This window comes from Microcebus murinus, chromosome 3 (genome assembly GCF_040939455.1).
Source record: "Microcebus murinus isolate Inina chromosome 3, M.murinus_Inina_mat1.0, whole genome shotgun sequence".
Lineage (NCBI taxonomy): Eukaryota > Metazoa > Chordata > Mammalia > Primates > Cheirogaleidae > Microcebus > Microcebus murinus.
This window is the reverse complement of record NC_134106.1, coordinates 21,504,735-21,522,943: the sequence shown is the minus strand read 5'-3', so window position 1 is coordinate 21,522,943 and position 18,209 is coordinate 21,504,735. Positions and strand designations below refer to the sequence as shown.

The 18,209-nt window shown below is 45.0% G+C and overlaps 1 protein-coding gene across 1 annotated transcript in view; it reads right to left on the bottom strand.

Annotated features, from left to right (window-relative positions):
* DPYSL5 (dihydropyrimidinase like 5) overlaps positions 1 to 18,209 on the bottom strand; it is an 86,602-nt gene that overhangs the window by 22,513 nt on the left and 45,880 nt on the right. The window contains exon 3 of the mRNA XM_012788190.3: positions 1,298 to 1,456. Coding sequence (XP_012643644.1) covers positions 1,298 to 1,456 — 159 coding nt within the window. The remainder of the gene's footprint in view (positions 1 to 1,297; positions 1,457 to 18,209) is intronic.

Here is an 18,209-nt window from a genome sequence, read left to right as displayed (position 1 = left end):
TCATTTTTAACATTTGTAATTAGAAAAATTTATTTGATTATTATAAAAAAGAATTTCAAATCCTAGATATATGAGAGCCCCCACCACCTCTGGGAACTGAGGGGTGGCTGGCCTGGCCTCATGGCGTTGCCAGGAACCTGAGTGACCCTCTGTCCCAAGCCAACTCCAGGGCAAGGGAATAGAGAGGGAATCAGGGTAAGGGCCACTCACCCAGGAGGGTGTCCGAAAAGGAGAGCCCCAACTGACATTCTGCACCCCTGGCCTGGTACCAGGAAGAGAGGCCTTCATGCTGCGGGGATCAGGGAGCCCCAAGGCCTCCATAAGCACCAGGTCAGGGAAAACAGAAGGGAGTGGGAGAGCCCCCAGCTCAAGGCTAAAACCCGAGGGCAAAAGTACAGCAAGGAGTGAAATGGCCATCTCAGAAGGGAGTCAGGCCTTCAGACCAGGGTCTATGACTGAAGAACTTTGTACAACTTCTTGATGCTTGTTACTTTTATGATTCCAGGGCACTCACCAATGTACTGGCACATGGGACTTAATAAATAATTGATGACACTATGAATATCCAGGCTGCTTCTCTGGGGTATAAGCAGTAAAACTTCAGAAACAAAGCAAAATCTAAATGCCTATATATCTGTTTTCAGAAAGAGCAAGGAAGCAGGAATCCAGAGGCAGAAGACTAGAGTCAGACCCTGGGGCCTGGTGGGGGGTGGGGGTGGGGGACAGGAAGGCCAGAGGCCAGGGGCACAGACACAAAGATGGCGCTGGACCAAGGAAGGGCTCCGTGGGAGCAGACTCAGCCACGGACAGAACAGCCTCAGTGCTTCTAAGAGCAGGAGCTGGGCCCGGTACGGCGGGGTGCACCCAGGTCCATTCATACCAGGTGGTGTTGAACTAGGATGAAGCCTTCAATTTGGAGAGCTTGGCTCAGAGCTGTCGACTCTCAGTACAAATATGACAGTCCCTCTGCACCTGAGCCTTGCTCAGCCCACTGCCCAGCAGCACTGCCATAAGGTGACACCTCACGTAAAAGATCAGGAGATGCTAAGCACCTTGAGGTGAGAGCAAGGCTTGGCCTCTGGCCTTGGACTGTTGCAGAGCAGGGCTCTATGTGCCTGCTCTAAAACCGGCTCCATAAGTTAGAAAAGACAGCCCGTCCACTCCCCTTATGGAATCGTAAGTGGTTTTAATTTTGTCATTGAGGGTCACAGTGCTGGTGGGAGGGGTACCCCAAATAGGCAGGAGGAGACCACAGCCCCGCTGCCTCTAAGACCACTGTGCCTCCTTGCACTGTTACCTTGGGTGCCCACCAGGTGATCCCCACATGGAGGGCGTAGTCACAGCAGACCTTGGGGTCAGCCAGCCCCCGGCACTTCTCATAGGCATCCACGAGGGAGGTGTCCTTGTCGGGTAGGACGTGGCCGATGATCATGGTGGTGCCTCCAACAAGTGCAGCCTGAGGGAGATGGGAAAAGGCAGTCTCGTCACAGCTCTGCCTGTACCCACGTCACTGACACGGTGACACATAGTCCCGGGGGTACGTTCAGGACAACCACAGACCCTGCCTCACTAGAGGCTGCAGCAGTGTTTGGGAAACTGTCAGGAGCTGTACAGAGGTGTGGGAGCCAACAGGTTACCTTCATCTTTAATCTGGGAGACAGGTGACCTTCATCTTTACTCTGGGTCCACAAACCTGCTTCTTCCTCAGCTTGAGGTTCAGCGTGGCACTTCGGAAAACGCACTTTGTGTGTCATCAAGCCTAAGGCCAACTCTGATTTTCCCAATGAGAAGATTCTCTCCCTAAACAAATTCTAGCCAATTCAAATACATAGATGACATATTAAAATGTCTCTATATAACTTACCAGAACATAATATATAATATAATCTAGTATAATATAATAATATAGATGAAATAATCAAATGTCTATAATATTTACTAATTTAGTTACACACATATACTTGAGACAGAGCACTTTTTAGATGCATATATGTAGTGAAACTCCATCCTATTCACAATCTTCACAAGCTACCTCTTTAAAAAGAAATCTTTTAAAGACCTCATTCATAATCACAAAGTGTACCCCCAGGAAAGATTATTCAATCTGTATTAAAGATTGCCCCGTCCCAACTTTTTAAAAACCAATTTGGCCAGGTGACTTCCGTGAACTTCCAAACTAGTATTGACCAAAGGCTATTTTAGGTTAGTGTGCTGTTCCCAAACAAAACTTTGTCATTAAAATTAAAATCAGTGAGACAGAGCCCTATGAGTCTTTGTGAGGACTCTAATATAAGGCGACTTTTTTTTTCTGATGAAAAATAGTTGAAAAAGTCCTGTCCTCCTATCTGAATCCTTACAGTGGTTTGCAATCACAGCTCCAGGTTCAAGTCCCTGCCCTGCCACCTCCTAGTTGGATAATCTCAGCTGGGTCACTGAGCTTCACTGAGATGCAGATTCTTTACCTATACAAGTGGGGCAGCTTCCTTGTTGGACAGCTGTGAAAGTCCAGTAAGACGTCACCTATGGAATGGATTTGGTAAAGTGTTGTCCTAATGTGGGTTTAATTCTTCAAAACTTACGTGTTTATCTCTGTTTTCTGTACAGGAGAAAAAGAACACAATGACATTGCCTTAATGATTTCATGCTTCTCTATTCAATTAAGTCCTTGGTCACAAATCAGGAATATTTTTGGGGAATAAGTGGCTGCAAAAAAAATTAGTTCAGTGGCCTGACAGCAATTAAAGTGAAAAATTTTCCAGCCTTGACTTTTTACTGGCAGGGCTAGTGAGAATATTGCCCATGTTGTCCTGTGGAATTCAGTGGTCTGGCTTCTTGCATAGGTTAAAGCGACCAGCAGAGGGTAGTAGTTTTGTGGTTCCATGTAGGAGACAGGACGGGGCAGCAGAGAGTCAGAGAGAAGGGGAAGCGCAGAGCAGATTGTAGCTTTGCTAGCAGCCTTCTATTTCTGGTCTTGCCGATTGTGCCAGGCTGATTCACCCTCACAGCAGGTGGTTGTACTCTATTTTGTCCTGAAATGCATTTCTTGCTTTTACACGTGCATACGGGGGTGTCTGACATACTGAGGTTTTACACACTGAGTTGTTTTATTTTTCTGTGGTTCTAGATTGCTTTACACCCCCACAGTACATCTGCAGCCTTGGATAGAAAACAGGAACCTGGAAACAGCACAGTGTGATAAAGGAGCCAGGACTATTCCTTTTTTTTTTTTTTTTTTTTGAGACAGAGTCTCGCTTGGTTGCCCAGGCTACAGTGCCATGGAGTCAGCCTAGCTCACAGCAACCTCAAACTCCTGGACTCAAGCGATCCTCCTGCCTCAGCCCCCTGAGTAGCTGGGAAAACAGGCAGGTATCACCATGCCCAGCTAATTTTTTTTTCTATTTTTAGTTGCCTGGTTAATTTCTTTCTATTTTTAGTAGAGACCGTGTCTCACTCTTGCTGAGGCTGGTCTTTAACTCCTGACCTCCAGTGATCCTCCCACCTCGGCCTCCCAGAGTGCTAAGATTATAGGTGTCAGCCACCGCGCCTGGCCCCCAGGACCATTCTTAATACTTGCAGGTCCCAGGGCAAGAGTAGAAAAAGAGGTCCATGTGCTGAACCTCTAAATATTTAAAAGTTATAGTTCAAGCTAACAAACTGTTACACAGAATATGTTCTATCCTCCTACTCTGTTGAATATATCTTCATAATGACCAAGAGGGGCCAGGCTTGAATTCAGAATTCTAGGGGTCCTTGCAATTCTGAGCTATACTGCAGGCAAAGTCGGCCTCAGCCTCTGTGCTTACCCCAGCCCACCCTCCCCACCCTGAATTCATCCTGCAGCCCACAGGTCTAAGCTCTGTCTACCTCCTGCAAAATGCTGCCCATGGGCCTAGTGTGCACCTACTGGTGGTCTGTCGTCCAGGAGGGCAGATTCAGGTTTGTGTAGGCCCTAGAGATGCTCAGAGCCATCTGTCAGGCAATCCCAGGAACCCAGAGTGTGGTCTAGGAGTTGGTGAGTGAGCTCAGGGCAGACACAGCCCCTGGACCCATGGGGCAGGGGTACATGTTGTTGGAGGGCCCAAGGAGGGTCTCCCAGAATCCAGAGCCCAGGGCAGAGGCTGGTCTTGCCTGGGTCTAAGGATGGGAACTGAAAAGAGTTCTGGAAGGAGTCTGAAGCACTGGGTGGTGGTTTAGACTTTCCCACCTATGGGCAGTAATCCAGGAGCAGCCATGTGCCCCCAAGGGGGTCAGGTGGCACTGCACGTGAGAGCATCCGTAAGCTGGGAAGGGCACGTAAGGATCCGGAATAATTATTACTGTTGTTACCCCAGGCCTGAAACAAGAGTTTCATGGCGTCAGCAAACTCTGCCCCAGCTGCAAGCTCCTGAGCCCACGGCAGACACTGGACGCTCAGCACCTGTTCGCTCTCAGGCGAGACACACACTGAGCTGGCTTTTCTCATATGCACAGGTCCCACCCACAGGATGATGCTGACAAGCTCAGTGCTCACGGGAATGCGATCCCACAGATGTGACAGACCTTGTTAGCGTCAACCACGCTGAACAGCCTTGTAGCAATCTTGTTCCCAAGGCTTTCAAAAGGATGATGTTTAAGAATATGCGACTGTTGCACGTTCATGACTTTTTATGCAAAAATGGTGCTGGTTGACTACCCTGTGGGAGACCTTTAATGGAAGTCAGTAAAAATGACACTCATGGAAGCCAAGGCATAACGTGGAAAATGAATGAACAAGACAGGATTCAAGATGCTTGGAACTATGTTTAAACACACATACCCCCACACAATGAAAAAAGAAAATGGAAGGAAACAGACCAAACGTCAATAATGGCTGTTTTTGAGTGATGAGATTTTAAGTAATCTATTTTTTTTCTACTTTTCCAAAACTGATTTAATAGAATATATTACTTTATTTTTTCTTTTTTTAGAGACACGATCCCACCTTGTCACCCAGGCTGGAGTACAGTGGCATGATCACAGCTCTCTGCAACCTCAAACTCCTAGGCTCAAGCGATCCTCAGCCACATGAGTAGCTGGGACTATAATACAAAAGCACACACCACCATGCCAAGCTAGTTTTTTCTTTAAATTTTTTTGTACAGATGGGGCCTCACTATGTTGCTCAGGCTTGTCTTGAACTCCTGGTCTCAAGTGATCCTTCCACTTCAGCCTCCCAAAGCGCTGAGATTACAGTACTTTTATAATATACATTTAAAAAATAAATTTGGAGGAAACTAAAACTATAGTATTTAAAATTTAGTTAGCCACGATTAATGTGTTTAAAATACTTTATTTTAGGCCGGGCGCGGTGGCTCACGCTTGTAATCCTAGCACTCTGGGAGGCCGAGGCGGGCGGATTGCTCAAGGTCAGGAGTTCAAAACCAGCCTGAGCAAGACCCCGTCTCTACTATAAAAATAGAAAGAAATCAATTGGCCAACTAATATATATATAAAAAAAAAAAAAATTAGCCGGGCATGGTGGCTCGTGCCTGTAGTCCCAGCAACTCGGGAGGCTGAGGCAGTAGGATTGCTTGAGCCCAGGAGTTTGAGGTTGCTGTGAGCTAGGCTGACGCCACGGCACTCACTCTAGCCTAGGCAAGAAAGCGAGACTCTGTCTCAAAAAAAAAAAAAAAAAAAATACTTTATTTTATTTTATTTTTTGAGACATAGTCACGCTTTGTTGCCCAGGCTAGAATGAGTGCCGTGGCGTCAGCCTAGCTCACAGCAACCTCAAACTCCTGGGCTCAAGCAATCCTGTTGCCTCAGCCTCCCGAGTAGCTGGGAATACAGGTATGCGCCACCATGCCTGGCTGATTTTTTTCTATATATATTAGTTGGCCAATAATTTCTTTCTATTTATAGTAGAGACAGGGACTCGCTCTTGCTCAGGCTGGTTTCAAACTCCTGACCTTGAGCAATCCTCCCGCCTCGGCCTCCCAGAGTGCTAGGATTACAGGCGTGAGCCACTGTGCCTGGCCAAAATACTTTATTTTAAAGTTAAGAAATATTTCAAAGATAGAGCAAAAGTATAGAAAATAATAAAATACATACCCATGTATGCACTGCTCAAATTTAACAGATGTTAACATTTTTGCCACATTTACTTCAGATGGTTTTAAAAAAAGAAATAAAATATTTCTGATACAATTAAAGCCCTCCACCCTATTCCCATCCCTCTCTTCCCTGTAGATGGCATACATTCCTCCCATCTATGTTTTTATGCTTTTCTGTTTGCTTTGTGAATTTAAAAAAATGTACACAAATGGTATCTATCATACTGTCTATATTGTTTTGCAACTTGCTTTTTTGCAACTCGACATTTATCTTTAAGATTTATTTTTGTAGATTTATGTCATTCATTTTAATTAATTCATTGTATGAATATTCCTTCATGTATGTATTATTTTGGAGCTCACAGACATTTACTGCTTCCCACAGCGTTCGAGCATTCTCACGCACATGTAGACAGAGCCCACATTCAGGATGTACGCTGCCAAGAAGTGGAACTGCAGCTTCGAGGAACATGCTCATTTCCAACTATACCAGACCTGACCGTGGAACAGCTGGTCTCACTAGGGCCTCCTTGAATCTGGTGGTTCATCGAAATCGCCCATTTATCCTTATTTTATACATATATAAGCATATTTTGTAGCATGTCTGACTAAGCATTCCCTATTGTGTATGTGGGCTTTTTTTCTAATCCTGAATGTAGGATTTTATATCGCTATTAAATTAAGAGAGACATTAGGGCCATTGGTATAACCAATAGACACAGCACCATTATACACATTTGGCAGGATACTAAACGTAATTTTACTATTTCAAAGGGTCACCATTTTTTAAATATATTTTGACATATGCTGGGTAAATCTGGATTTACCTGAAGCCCAGTAATGCCACCCCCATTGGTTCCCTAAGAAAACCCAATACTCTTAACAGTAATCCATTTTTATGACAATTTCCAGTCATACACTTGGCAAAGAGCAGGAACCTGAATTGGAACTCAACCTACACCTTTTATAAACATCATCTTTATGCTTCAGAAGTTCATCAGACCACCATGGGGCACATGGAAGTCTCCATATTGACCAGAGACCTGCCCAACAAGTTAGAAAGACATTCTAGATACTTGTGCCCATTCAGCTGTGATTTATTTGCTGACATTACAATGTCAGAGAGAGTAATATATTGGTCATTCCTAGCTCTATCAGGACAAAGACCTTCAAAGAGTCACTCTCCTACCATCTTCTACAGGACTGCAGCTTCAGTCATATTTTGCTGAGCTTCCCACAGCAGTGGTCACCCCCTAGCCCCCACTTGACCTTCACTGCCCTCCCTTCAGCCACAAGATTTGCCTTTCTTGCTCCAAGGCCAAGAACCAATTGGTAAAGGCACAAACTTTCTGCTCTGCTGTTGAGAATGCACTTGGGCCAGAGCTAATCCATGGGGTTTTTCACTGAGGAAGGGGGAGAAATTTCCTAGAGCACATTTTCATACTGATGCATGTGTTTGAGGAGGTGACTGTTAGCAGAAAGTAGGATCTGCTACTATGTTGGTGTGTATAGATTAAGGGCAACTCAGTCTTTACAGAGGGAACAACACTGCACTGAGAATCAAACGACAAGTACTCGGATGTGTATAAACAGGTAACTGCAGTGCAGACATCTCTGCATCTCTTCCTGCTGTTGGGAAGCCATCACTTGTTCAGGTGAATCTACTTCTCTTTGAATTGCTGAACCACTTCCTTTTCTTTTCACCTTAAAATTATCTTCCATCTTTTACTCACACCTTCCCCAAGTATAAGAGAAAAAAATAAAATAAAATAACCAGCTCAGAGGTTTCTCTACTGTTCTGGGCAACTTACTGGCCCTCTGGAGCACCAGCTCTTAGCACCACCATGGCTTGGGACACAAACAACACCCCCAAAAAGGGCCCAAGCATGGCATCAAGTGGGATGATGCATCCACGGTACTTGGAACCGTGTCTGGCACACAGGAAATGCCCTTCCCAGCCTGAAGCCCAAGCCCCCCGGCCACGGCCAGCTCCATGGGCATGCGGCTGTGCAGCTGCACTAGCCCTGCACTTAGGAGGGCTCTGTGCTTGCTTCAATGTTCTGCTGTCACTGTCTGGAAATTCTTAATAATTTTCTAACAAAAAGTCCCACATTTTCCCTTTGCAATGGGCTCTACAAATTATGTAGCCATTCCTGTCACCAGCTCATCACCTACCCTGGCCTGATCAAGCTCTTAACAGCCGACCACTGGGCTTCACTGTCATCTCAGCCACCTCACACACAGTGGGCTGAGGACACCTGATCACTGACCCTTTCTCTGTTAATTCCCTTCCAGGCTGCTGAATGCTGACCACCACTCCATCCTCTGAGTCTCCCCAACACCTTCTATCAAATGCCTCTTAAGAAAGCACCCTCTTCTAGAGTGCTTCCGGGTGATGCATGCATAGTTCCCTGAGGCCAAGCTCTCTGCCCCTCTGGCTACATACAACCCTCAAGCCTTATCTTGACTGAGAATCTGAGCCTGTTGAGCTCATCCTGCAGCTGACAGGTTTTCTCTAAATTGCACTTATGTAATTAATTGCACTCTTAAACTTCTTTTCACTTTCCATTCCTACCTTCTGGGTCCGCATGTCATCTAGGGCACAGCCCAGCTTCTTGACCTCGCAATGCTCTTACTCTAAGCATTACCATATCTAAAACTCACACTTCACTCTTTCAACTTTCTACAGAGGAAACAGGTAACATTCGATGCACAATACATTTAAGAAAAAAACATTTCTTCATACTTAATCTCCCTGCCATTATATAAATATGAATGCTATATTTAGCGGCAAAATAGTATAGTGACAAGAATCAGACTTTAAGGCAGGCAAATCTAGGTTTCAATCCCAGCTCCATCACTTACTAGTTCTAAGATCTTGAGCAAGCTACTTTGTCTCTTTGAACTCCATTTGTAAAATAGAGATAGTAATACATGGAATTGTTATGATGTTTAAGTGAGAAGATGCATGTAAAGCACCTAGCACCATGCCTGCACAGAGTAGGAGCCCCTGTACATTGTCATAATTGACAATAGGCATAATTTGTAGGTAGAACTCACATTCACACTATGTGTCCTCTGTTACGTGTATCAGATGCTCCAAAAGAAGAAAGAAACATAATCACCTTAAGGTGCTTAGAGTCCAACTGGCAAATAGGACCAAAAAAAGGGGTCATTTTTAATAGAAATGACTTCAAAATAATATGAGACTACAAGGGATCACAAGATAATAACGGGAGAGCATCAAGTTCAAATGGAAGGAGAGATCCTGTTAGGATAGGAAGGCTGTGAACAGTAGGTGAGCATGATATGACCAGGCCAGGACGCTCCAGGGTGGGAAATGGTGTGGCGAAGTCGGAGGTGCAGCCAGAACACAGAGAATAGACCTGTTCGGTTTGGGTCCCGGCAGGTCTGATTAGGACCAAACTATGTGGACCTTAGTTAACCTGGCTTCCACCAGGTTGGCAAAGTTTGTCAACTGTGTGTGTGGAGGTGGCGCTAGTGAGGGAGTCTGGGGAATGTGGGGTTTAGGAGCACATTTACAGGGAGGACTCTGGCCACACTCTCATTCCTGGACATGTTGAAGGCCCACGAAGGCCCCGCAGCTGTCAGGGATGGACCCTTCATTGACCTCTGCAATTAGCCACGTGCAGCCACAGTAGGCTTCTGGGCAGAGGAAGAATGTGAAATCAGCCTTAGGAACATGACGCTGGCTGCGGTGTGCAAGCTGGACAGCAGTGCTGGGATGATGCACCTGAATCTGGGGCTGGAATGGAAGGGACCTATGTGAAACCTGCTTCCTGGAAGAAGAAACAAGTTTTGATAACAGATGAAGAGGTAAAAATAAACAATGGGGAAGGTATGCTTGAGTGGCTGAAAAAATTGTTTCAGGAGAGGGAAGATCAAATTCAGGGAGTTTTTAGACATTATTGAGGAAGAACTGATTAAGGGACATTCAAGTGTTGATGAAAACTGTTAATAACTAACATTACTGAGCACTTTCTGTGCCTATTTAATTCTCCCCCAAATAGGTGCCACCATTATCCCAATTATTCAGATGAGGAAACTGAGGGTTGCCATTCATATCTATTAGGCTGGGAGGGACACTTCTTCCCATCCATTCGGAAAGTGATGGACAAAGGAGACGGTCAGAGGTGACATAGGGAGCTGAGAGAGTGCAGGCCCTTTGTCCCAGACTTCTCAGTGAAATAGGAAACGAAGCCAAAATCTTAGATGGAAGGTTTGGGGGAAATCAGAGTGCTGTTCTGGGCCAGAATGAGGTTTAGGGAAACCGTATGGGAAATGCCCTGCAGAGTCACCAAGCGAGGCAGTAACGGGGCTTGGGTGAACTTAACATGGCATTGCACTGGGGGGTGGCCAGGCGCTGGGGCAGAGAAAGCAGGCTGGGAGTAGGGTGCCCAAGGGTCAGGGATGGCTGACAAAGCAGAGTCTAGGCAGAAGTCCAGCACAGCCACAAAATGGGAGGGGTCCCAGGGCAGGCTAAGTTTGGATGCTTAAGTTTGTTAGAAATGCAGTTCAGTTCTGACGGTGCCTGGAAGCAGCTATAGTGGTGGGAGAAGCCCGAACCTTGAATCAGGCCCTGATTCAAGTTCTGGCTGTATCACTTAGGGATCATCCGGTCTTGAGCAAGTAATCCCTGGCTTGGGTGGATGGGGGGGGGCACTCCCTGCAGTGGGTATCCCTGGAAGAGGAATGGGGTTGTGGTGGGAGACAAGGAGCCGAGCAGTAGATGTGTTAAGTTAGGTGTCCCATAGGGAGTACATGGGTGTCTGGGCTGTAGCTACAAATCAGGAGTCACTGGTAACAGATTACCCAGGGAGAGAGAGTGGGGAAGAGCAAGAGACATTCTGGGAGAGAATCCTGAGAGGCAGCAACATAACGGAGCATCAAGATGAAGACAACAGCAGGAAGGAGACTGGGAAGGAAGTGCCAAGAGGCAGGAGGAAGCCCAGGCTGTCATGGCGTTATGGGAGCCAGGTATGGAAACTCCCTGTGCTAGCTGGCGTCAAGAAGTGAGCTGTCCTTAGAGGTGAAGGTGCAGCCCCACCCCAGGAGACCTGAGCCCGCTCCCCATGGGTGAGAAGACCAGGGCACCTTTCATGTGTCACAGACAGTGAACACATCTGCTTAGGAAGCCCCCGATTTCAGCCTGCGCTGGCTCCTGCTCCACAGGTGGACAGATTCCAGGCGTGCATCACACTGAATCCCAGCAGTAGCACTCACTGCTGAGAAGTGAGAGAAAGGTCTGTGGTTCAGTGTGAAATGCCCACTTCCCCTCCTCCCTTTAGCCTCATCACTAAAGAACAGGCGGGCGGGCCTCACAGCCAGCTGCAGGGAGCAGCCGGTCACAAGAGGGCCAGGAGGCTGTGCAAGAGCCCCCGCCCCCCTTCCCTTCCGCAAAGGGGAGCTGGCTGCGCGGAAGCAGCACTGGTGGCAGACACGCAGGCCAGAGCCTGGGAAGGCTCATTGCAGAGGACCCCACAGGGAAAGAGGGGCCCAAGGCAACAAGGGGGTACTCCCCTACAGAAGCTTTCACAGGAAACTAGACCCAGGGAGCATCTCCTGGAGGGCTGCAAACCAGCCCAAGGACCTGGTCCCTTCTGCCTCTGGCACGAAGGGCTCTAAGAGCGGTCAACAGCACAGCAAAGCACTTCTCCATCTAATCTTCACAACCACGTGCGGCAGATACTGTCATACTCTTGGCTGTTGTGAGACCAGCCACGGCTGCGATCCAGGTATTTTTATTCCAAATCCCACAATACTCTGGATTACTGAGGCCAGGTCTGATGCTACTGAAATAGTAACTAAGCACAAAACTGGGGTGATCCCAGCTCAGCTTCAGGGTCTCCCAGAGGGTACACTTAAAATAGACCACTGATAAGGAAGTGCATGCATCAACCCTAACATGTTCTTCAGTTTGGAACTAGGACCACATGAATACCAACTGCTAGGGGAAATGTAAAAAGTGTGCATGGTTTTCATGCTGAGACATCACGCACACTCCCACGGTTAAGACATTTCCTTGAAACCCTGGAATGAATTGTGTTAATTCCCAGACACAGCAGACTAGCAAGTCCCAGGGATATAAAAGTAGCCTGCTGGCAAAAGTGACGTCACTCTCACTGAAGTCAACAGGCTACTGCGGCAGCAACTCCTGGGTTTAACTCACTTTCAGGAAAGAAATTACCATTTACTGGTGGCCTACTATGTGCAATGTTCTTAATAGCTATCTTATTTGATCCTCGAAATGACTCTGTAATGGAAAGCAGGGACTTGAAAGGTATGTGTGTACCCACATTCACTGCATTCACAGCCAAAAGGTGGAAGCAACCCAAGTATTCATTGGCGGATGACTGGGTAAGCAAAATGTAGTACACGCACACAATGGGATATTATTTAACCAAAAAAGAAGGAAATTGACATCTGCTACAACATGGATGAGCCTTGAAGACATTATGCTAAGTGAAACAGGCCAGTCACAAAACGACAAATACTGCATGATTCCACTTACGTGAGGGACCTACAGCAGTCAAATTCAGTGACAGAAAGTATGGCAGTGCCAGGGGCTGGGGGAGGGGAATGGGGAGTTAGTGTTTAGCGGGTACAGAGTTGCAGTTGGGGAAGACAAGAAAGTTCTGGATACGGACAGTGGTGATGGTTGCACAACAATGTAAAAAGTCCTTAATGCCACACAACTGTATACTTAAAAGCAGTCAAAACAATAAATTTTATGTTATATGCATTTTGCCACAATAAAATTTTTTTAAAAAATATGACTCTAGACTAGGGGGTACTCTTCTCATTTTACAGTTAGGAAAACTGGGGCTCAGAAGAAATCCCATAGCCAGACTAAAGGAGGGTCCATCTGCCCCCAGGGCCCCTGGGGTTTTCTTTAGATTAAGTGATCCTAGCCAGAGCTTGGAGGAGCCCTGGCCTGACCACGGGGCACACGGCTCCACGATTCCTCAAAGTCCGGAGAAAAGCCCAAGTGAAATTAGACCTAACTGCAGCTTCGAGACAGAGGAGTGGGCGTGGCTTGGGCTTGAATTACAGGGCTAAAACTGAGAATTGTGCCAACATTCAAAATGATGAAATGAGGAGCTCCAGGCTTCTCTCTAATCCAGAGTGATTATCCTCACTGCCGAGCATCCCATTTAAATTCATTGTGTTCGATACAAAGCCATAGTACCCAGCCGCTGTCTCCCGACATACAGTTGCCATGGTGACTGGAGATGATCCTCACAGGCACTGCGTGGCAGAGGGAATGTGGCTGCGGGCTTCTGAGGACCACTCCAAAACAGAGCCACGCAGAAAGGCCCTTTGTCACCCACCTCCTTAGCAGAGCACCTTCTAACCTCAAAGCAGACCATGAGGATGTTTATCTGAAGTCCAGGCTGCCCACAGATGTCTGAGAGGAGGGATTCAGCTGCAATCGAGCAACGAAACATGGAACCCCACTAGGGCATGTCCATCCCTCTTCTGGTTCAACGTGGCGAGGTCCTCATTTTACCCCACACCTAAATGGTGACAGCACCGTAAACCTGCTGAAGGAGCTGCCAGGAAACCTCCCTAGAAACGTGCCATCGCGAACGAGGGTGGAAGCACTGGGAAGCAGACAGCCCTGCCCAGCACTTACGAGCTTGGTGACTTATCTCTAGTCTCTGAGACCCAGTTTCCCACTTGCAAAGGAAGGATGCTAAGCCTGCCTGAGGGGGGCTTCAGAGATCAAATGAGTGATACACAGATACAGAAGTGCCCTGACAAGTGGGCCCAAGGCCCAGGCCTGACAGCTCAGGTGTACCCTTGATGCAGAGGGGGCCAGGGGGATGAAAGCTAAACCTCAGGTCCGGGAGAGCCACATGCTGCCATGTGCCAGTTGGGGGTCTGGGTCCCGGAGCCCATCAGGTCCTGAATGCGCCCCATCCTGAGCACTGTATTTTCCACGGCAGGAAAAATATACTCTTTGGTGGCCACCGAGTCTAGGGCTTAGAGATTAGGAACCAGAGTGCTCTCCCAAACACAAGTCCCAGCGTATGCTGAGCCTGGCACAGCCAGTCAAGGCACCAAACCAGAAAGGAGAAGCTACAGCCCAGGCTGGGTGGCAACAAAGGAAACCACAAGGAATGAAAACCTGGCAGAGGGCAGGGAGAGGACAGTAATGGCTGAGTGGTTAGAATTTCAGTCCAGGAAAAGTTTTATCCCGATCTAGTCCTCTCGGGACTGCCCAGCCTACCCCTCTTCTCTGGCGACTCTAAAGGTAAAGCACAGAGGAAGCAGAATGAGATCTTCTCATGATATTGTCACAATTTACTTTAACTTTGACAAGTATTATTTAAAGATAATACATTTACATCAATATTTATAATCATGACATAGATTTCTTTCCTCTCCAAATAACTTCAGGAATTTTTAAAGAAAATTCCCAAGTTTTATCTAGTAGGAAGGGACCATGCCAAAGACTGGGAATGTTTGTCAAGTGCTTGGTTAATACATTGGGTTCATAGTTCTTTAAGTTTTAGTTTTACAGCCTGCACTAAAAATATTTGCTTCCAAGGACATAAAATAGCCAAAACCACTTTGAAAAAGAAGAGCAAAGTTGGAGGACTGACACTGCCTGCTTTCAAGACTTACTGTAAAGTTATAATAATCAAGACTGTAGTACTGGTGTAAAGATTGACAAGCAGATCAAAAGAACAGAAAAGAGAGTCCAAAATTGGACTTGCACATGTATGGTCAATTGATTTTTGGCAAGGGATAATCTGTTCAACAATTGTCACTAGAACAATTGGATAGCCACATGCAAGAAAAGTTGACATGGACCCTTACCACATACCATATATAAAAAATTAACTTCAAATAGATCATAGACCTAATTGCAAAGGCTAAAATTATAAAACTTCTTGGAGAAAATCTTAGTGACCCTGGATTTCGTAAAAATTTCTTGATTACAGCATAACAAATAGCATGAAGTATAAAAAAAAAAACCAAAACAATAAATTAGACTTCAAAATTAAAAACTTTTGCTCTTCAAAAAACACTGTTAAGAAAATGAAAAGGTAAATAACAGACTAGGAAAAAATATCTGCAAAACATATATCCAACAAAGGACTGATAATTCTTCTATAAACAATCCAATAAAAAGGACAAATCCAATAAAAAGAAGGCCAAAAACATGGGCAAAAGGTGTGAACAGACACTTCATCAAAGATATACAGAAGGTAAATAAACACATGTAAAGAGATTCAACATTAGTCATTAAGGAAATGCAAATTAATACCACACTGAGGTACCACTACACATCTATCAGAATGGCTAAAATTAAAAAGACTGACCACAACAAGTGGTGGCAACCACATAGAGCAACTACTGGTAGGAATATAAGCTGTTACAACCATATTGGAAACCAATTTGGCCATTTCTTAAAACACTAAACGTATACCTAACCATGACTGAGACATTCCAGTTTTAGGTAATTACCCGAGGAGAACAGAAGCCTATGTCCACACCAATGTTCATAGTAGCTTTATCTATAATAGCCAAAAGCTTAATAATACTGAGGGAAAAAAACCAGACATAAAAGGAATGCATATTGCATTATTTCATTTATATAGAAATGCTAGAAAATACAAGCTAATCTATAGTGACAGAAAACAGTATTACCTGGGGGCAGGGTTATACAGACACAAAGAAACTTTGGGGGGTGACGGATATGTTTGTTATATTCATTGTGGTGGCTTCATGGTATATACATATGTCCAAATGTATCAAACTATACACTTTAAAATATACAGCTTATTGTACATCAATTATATCTCCATCAAGTTGTTTTAAGAAAAAGGTGGCTTCTCAGGTTATCTAACTGTGATCTTCTTCTTTCTATATATACCCTTCCCGAGGGTAGAGTTCACCAATGTACACCAAGTTTAATTTTATTTTAAAATATTAATTGGGAATACCGTGGAGAGTTTAAGTTATTTATGGATCAGGAGTTGGATTCATTAACCTCTGGGTACCTCCAGCTCTAAAATTGTGTGTGTGTGTGTGTGTGAGCATGAGAAAGTGTTTAAGTGTATGACTCCGTGTGTAATATGAGAGAGAAACTGGTCGGTAAAGTTCTTACGATAGCTGGCCCACAGTTTTATCTTTATGTAGTCACTAATTAAAGATCCTTATAGCTCTTAAGTTTCAATGAACAAAAAATAAAAAAACAACAGACGGAGAGAAAAATGTGGCTGGCTGCTGTGACAACACGAGGGACCAATGAGACTGAAACTACCCCAGGGAAAAGATGCAACACCTACGCACAGTTCTACCTGTTTATGAACACTCCAAGACACACTGTTGAACCTTATGTTCAACACAGGAATGTGACAATTTCAAAGGCAACCTCAGTGAGGTTTGGGAGTACAGCTATTTTCAACTGAGATGAGGCCATATTCAAATATTTCTTGAAATATTAAAAAAAATGTGCAAGCTTTGAGAAAAGAAAATGGGGAAGAAGAAAAAAGGAAGGAAAATATGTCATTCATGTATAATATATATCATTGAAGTACACAAAGAGTATAGGATATATTTTTCTTCTTCCTTTACTTCTTTTTTAAACTCTAGAGGATGAGAGTACAAAGGAAACCTTCCTGTCCTGAGTATGAAAGATTTCCATGACGCTCAGGCTCAATCACAGAGGGTGTATTTGTTTCTATTCTGAACAAAAGCTTTTAAAAGTGCAATGATCTCTCTGTATTGATAAATTCTTTGCACACACTATTCTAGTACCTGAGGAGCTGCCTGGTCACCACAGGAGGTTTTTTCCAGCGTTCGATGTGCAAATTTATAAGAAATGACAGATCTCATTTTCAGTACTAAAAATTTATAAAAAAAACAATAGGCCTCCTCACTTGCATTTGCTCTCTGAAGGGTCAGCCTGGCCTACATTCTGGCCTGCCAATCAGTGTAGACGTAGAATGAGAGTTGCCAGCAAGGTTTTGTTAAGCAAGGTAGTTGGTTTGAAGCAGGACGTCTTTAAATAGCTCCTGATGCCTGCAGAGTTTAGAACTGGCTATTTCTGCTTCTAAGAGAAAGAGAAGAAAGAAAATTATCTAGACTTCATCACCATTGCTATTATACTCTATCTGAAATCTAAAACACACAGAGTCAACCCTAACAGTAGAAATGGAATCCAACTTGTTTAGTTCCTACTTGATGCTTAATAGTTTAATGTGCATGCTCATGAGGAAACTGTACAAATGGATTGAAAGGGTACATCTTTTTTTTTTTTTTTTCTTTTTGGAGACAGAGTCTCCCTTTGTTGCCCTGGCTAGAGTGAGTGCCATGGCGTCAGCCTAGCTCACAGCAACCTCAATCTCCTGGGCTCAAGCAATCCTGCTGCCTCAGCCTCCCAAGTAGCTGGGACTACGGGCATGCGCCACCATGCCCGGCTAATTTTTTTTTTTTGTATATATATATATATATATATATATTAGTTGGCCAATGAATTTCTTTCTATTTATAGTAGAGATGGGGTCTCGCTCTTGCTCAGGCTGGTTTCGAACTCCTGACCTTGAGCAATCCGCCCACCTCGGCCTCCCAGAGTGCTAGGATTACAGGCGTGAGCCACCACGCCCGGCCAAGGGTACATCTTTGATCAACATGATCTATTTATTTATTTAACAAACACTCATACAATGCTTCATAAGCATTGACTACTATTTTAAGTTATTTACAAATAGGAACCAGTGAATGCACATAAAGTGCCAATATAATCGCCATCTTCCAGGTAAGGAAATAGAAGGACAGAGGGAGTAACCTGCCCAAATCACACAGCTAATGATCATGGAGATGGAATTCAAACTTTGGCATTTGCGTAGCCCCAGTCTGTGCTCGTGATGACCATGCTATGCTGATATTAATCTATTGCTTAGATATCTACTACTTGTTTAGAGTTTCATGAGTTCTGTGGTGAGTCACAAATTAAACACAAATCGTGGTCTCTTCCCCTTCAAAGGGTCTTCAATGTTGCTGAAACACACTTAACATAGGAAACGATTTGAAAGCCCCAGAAGGGGATAGCAAAGTCAGATCGGGAGTTGCCCAGGGGAAGATCCCCCTGTAGAACCCTGG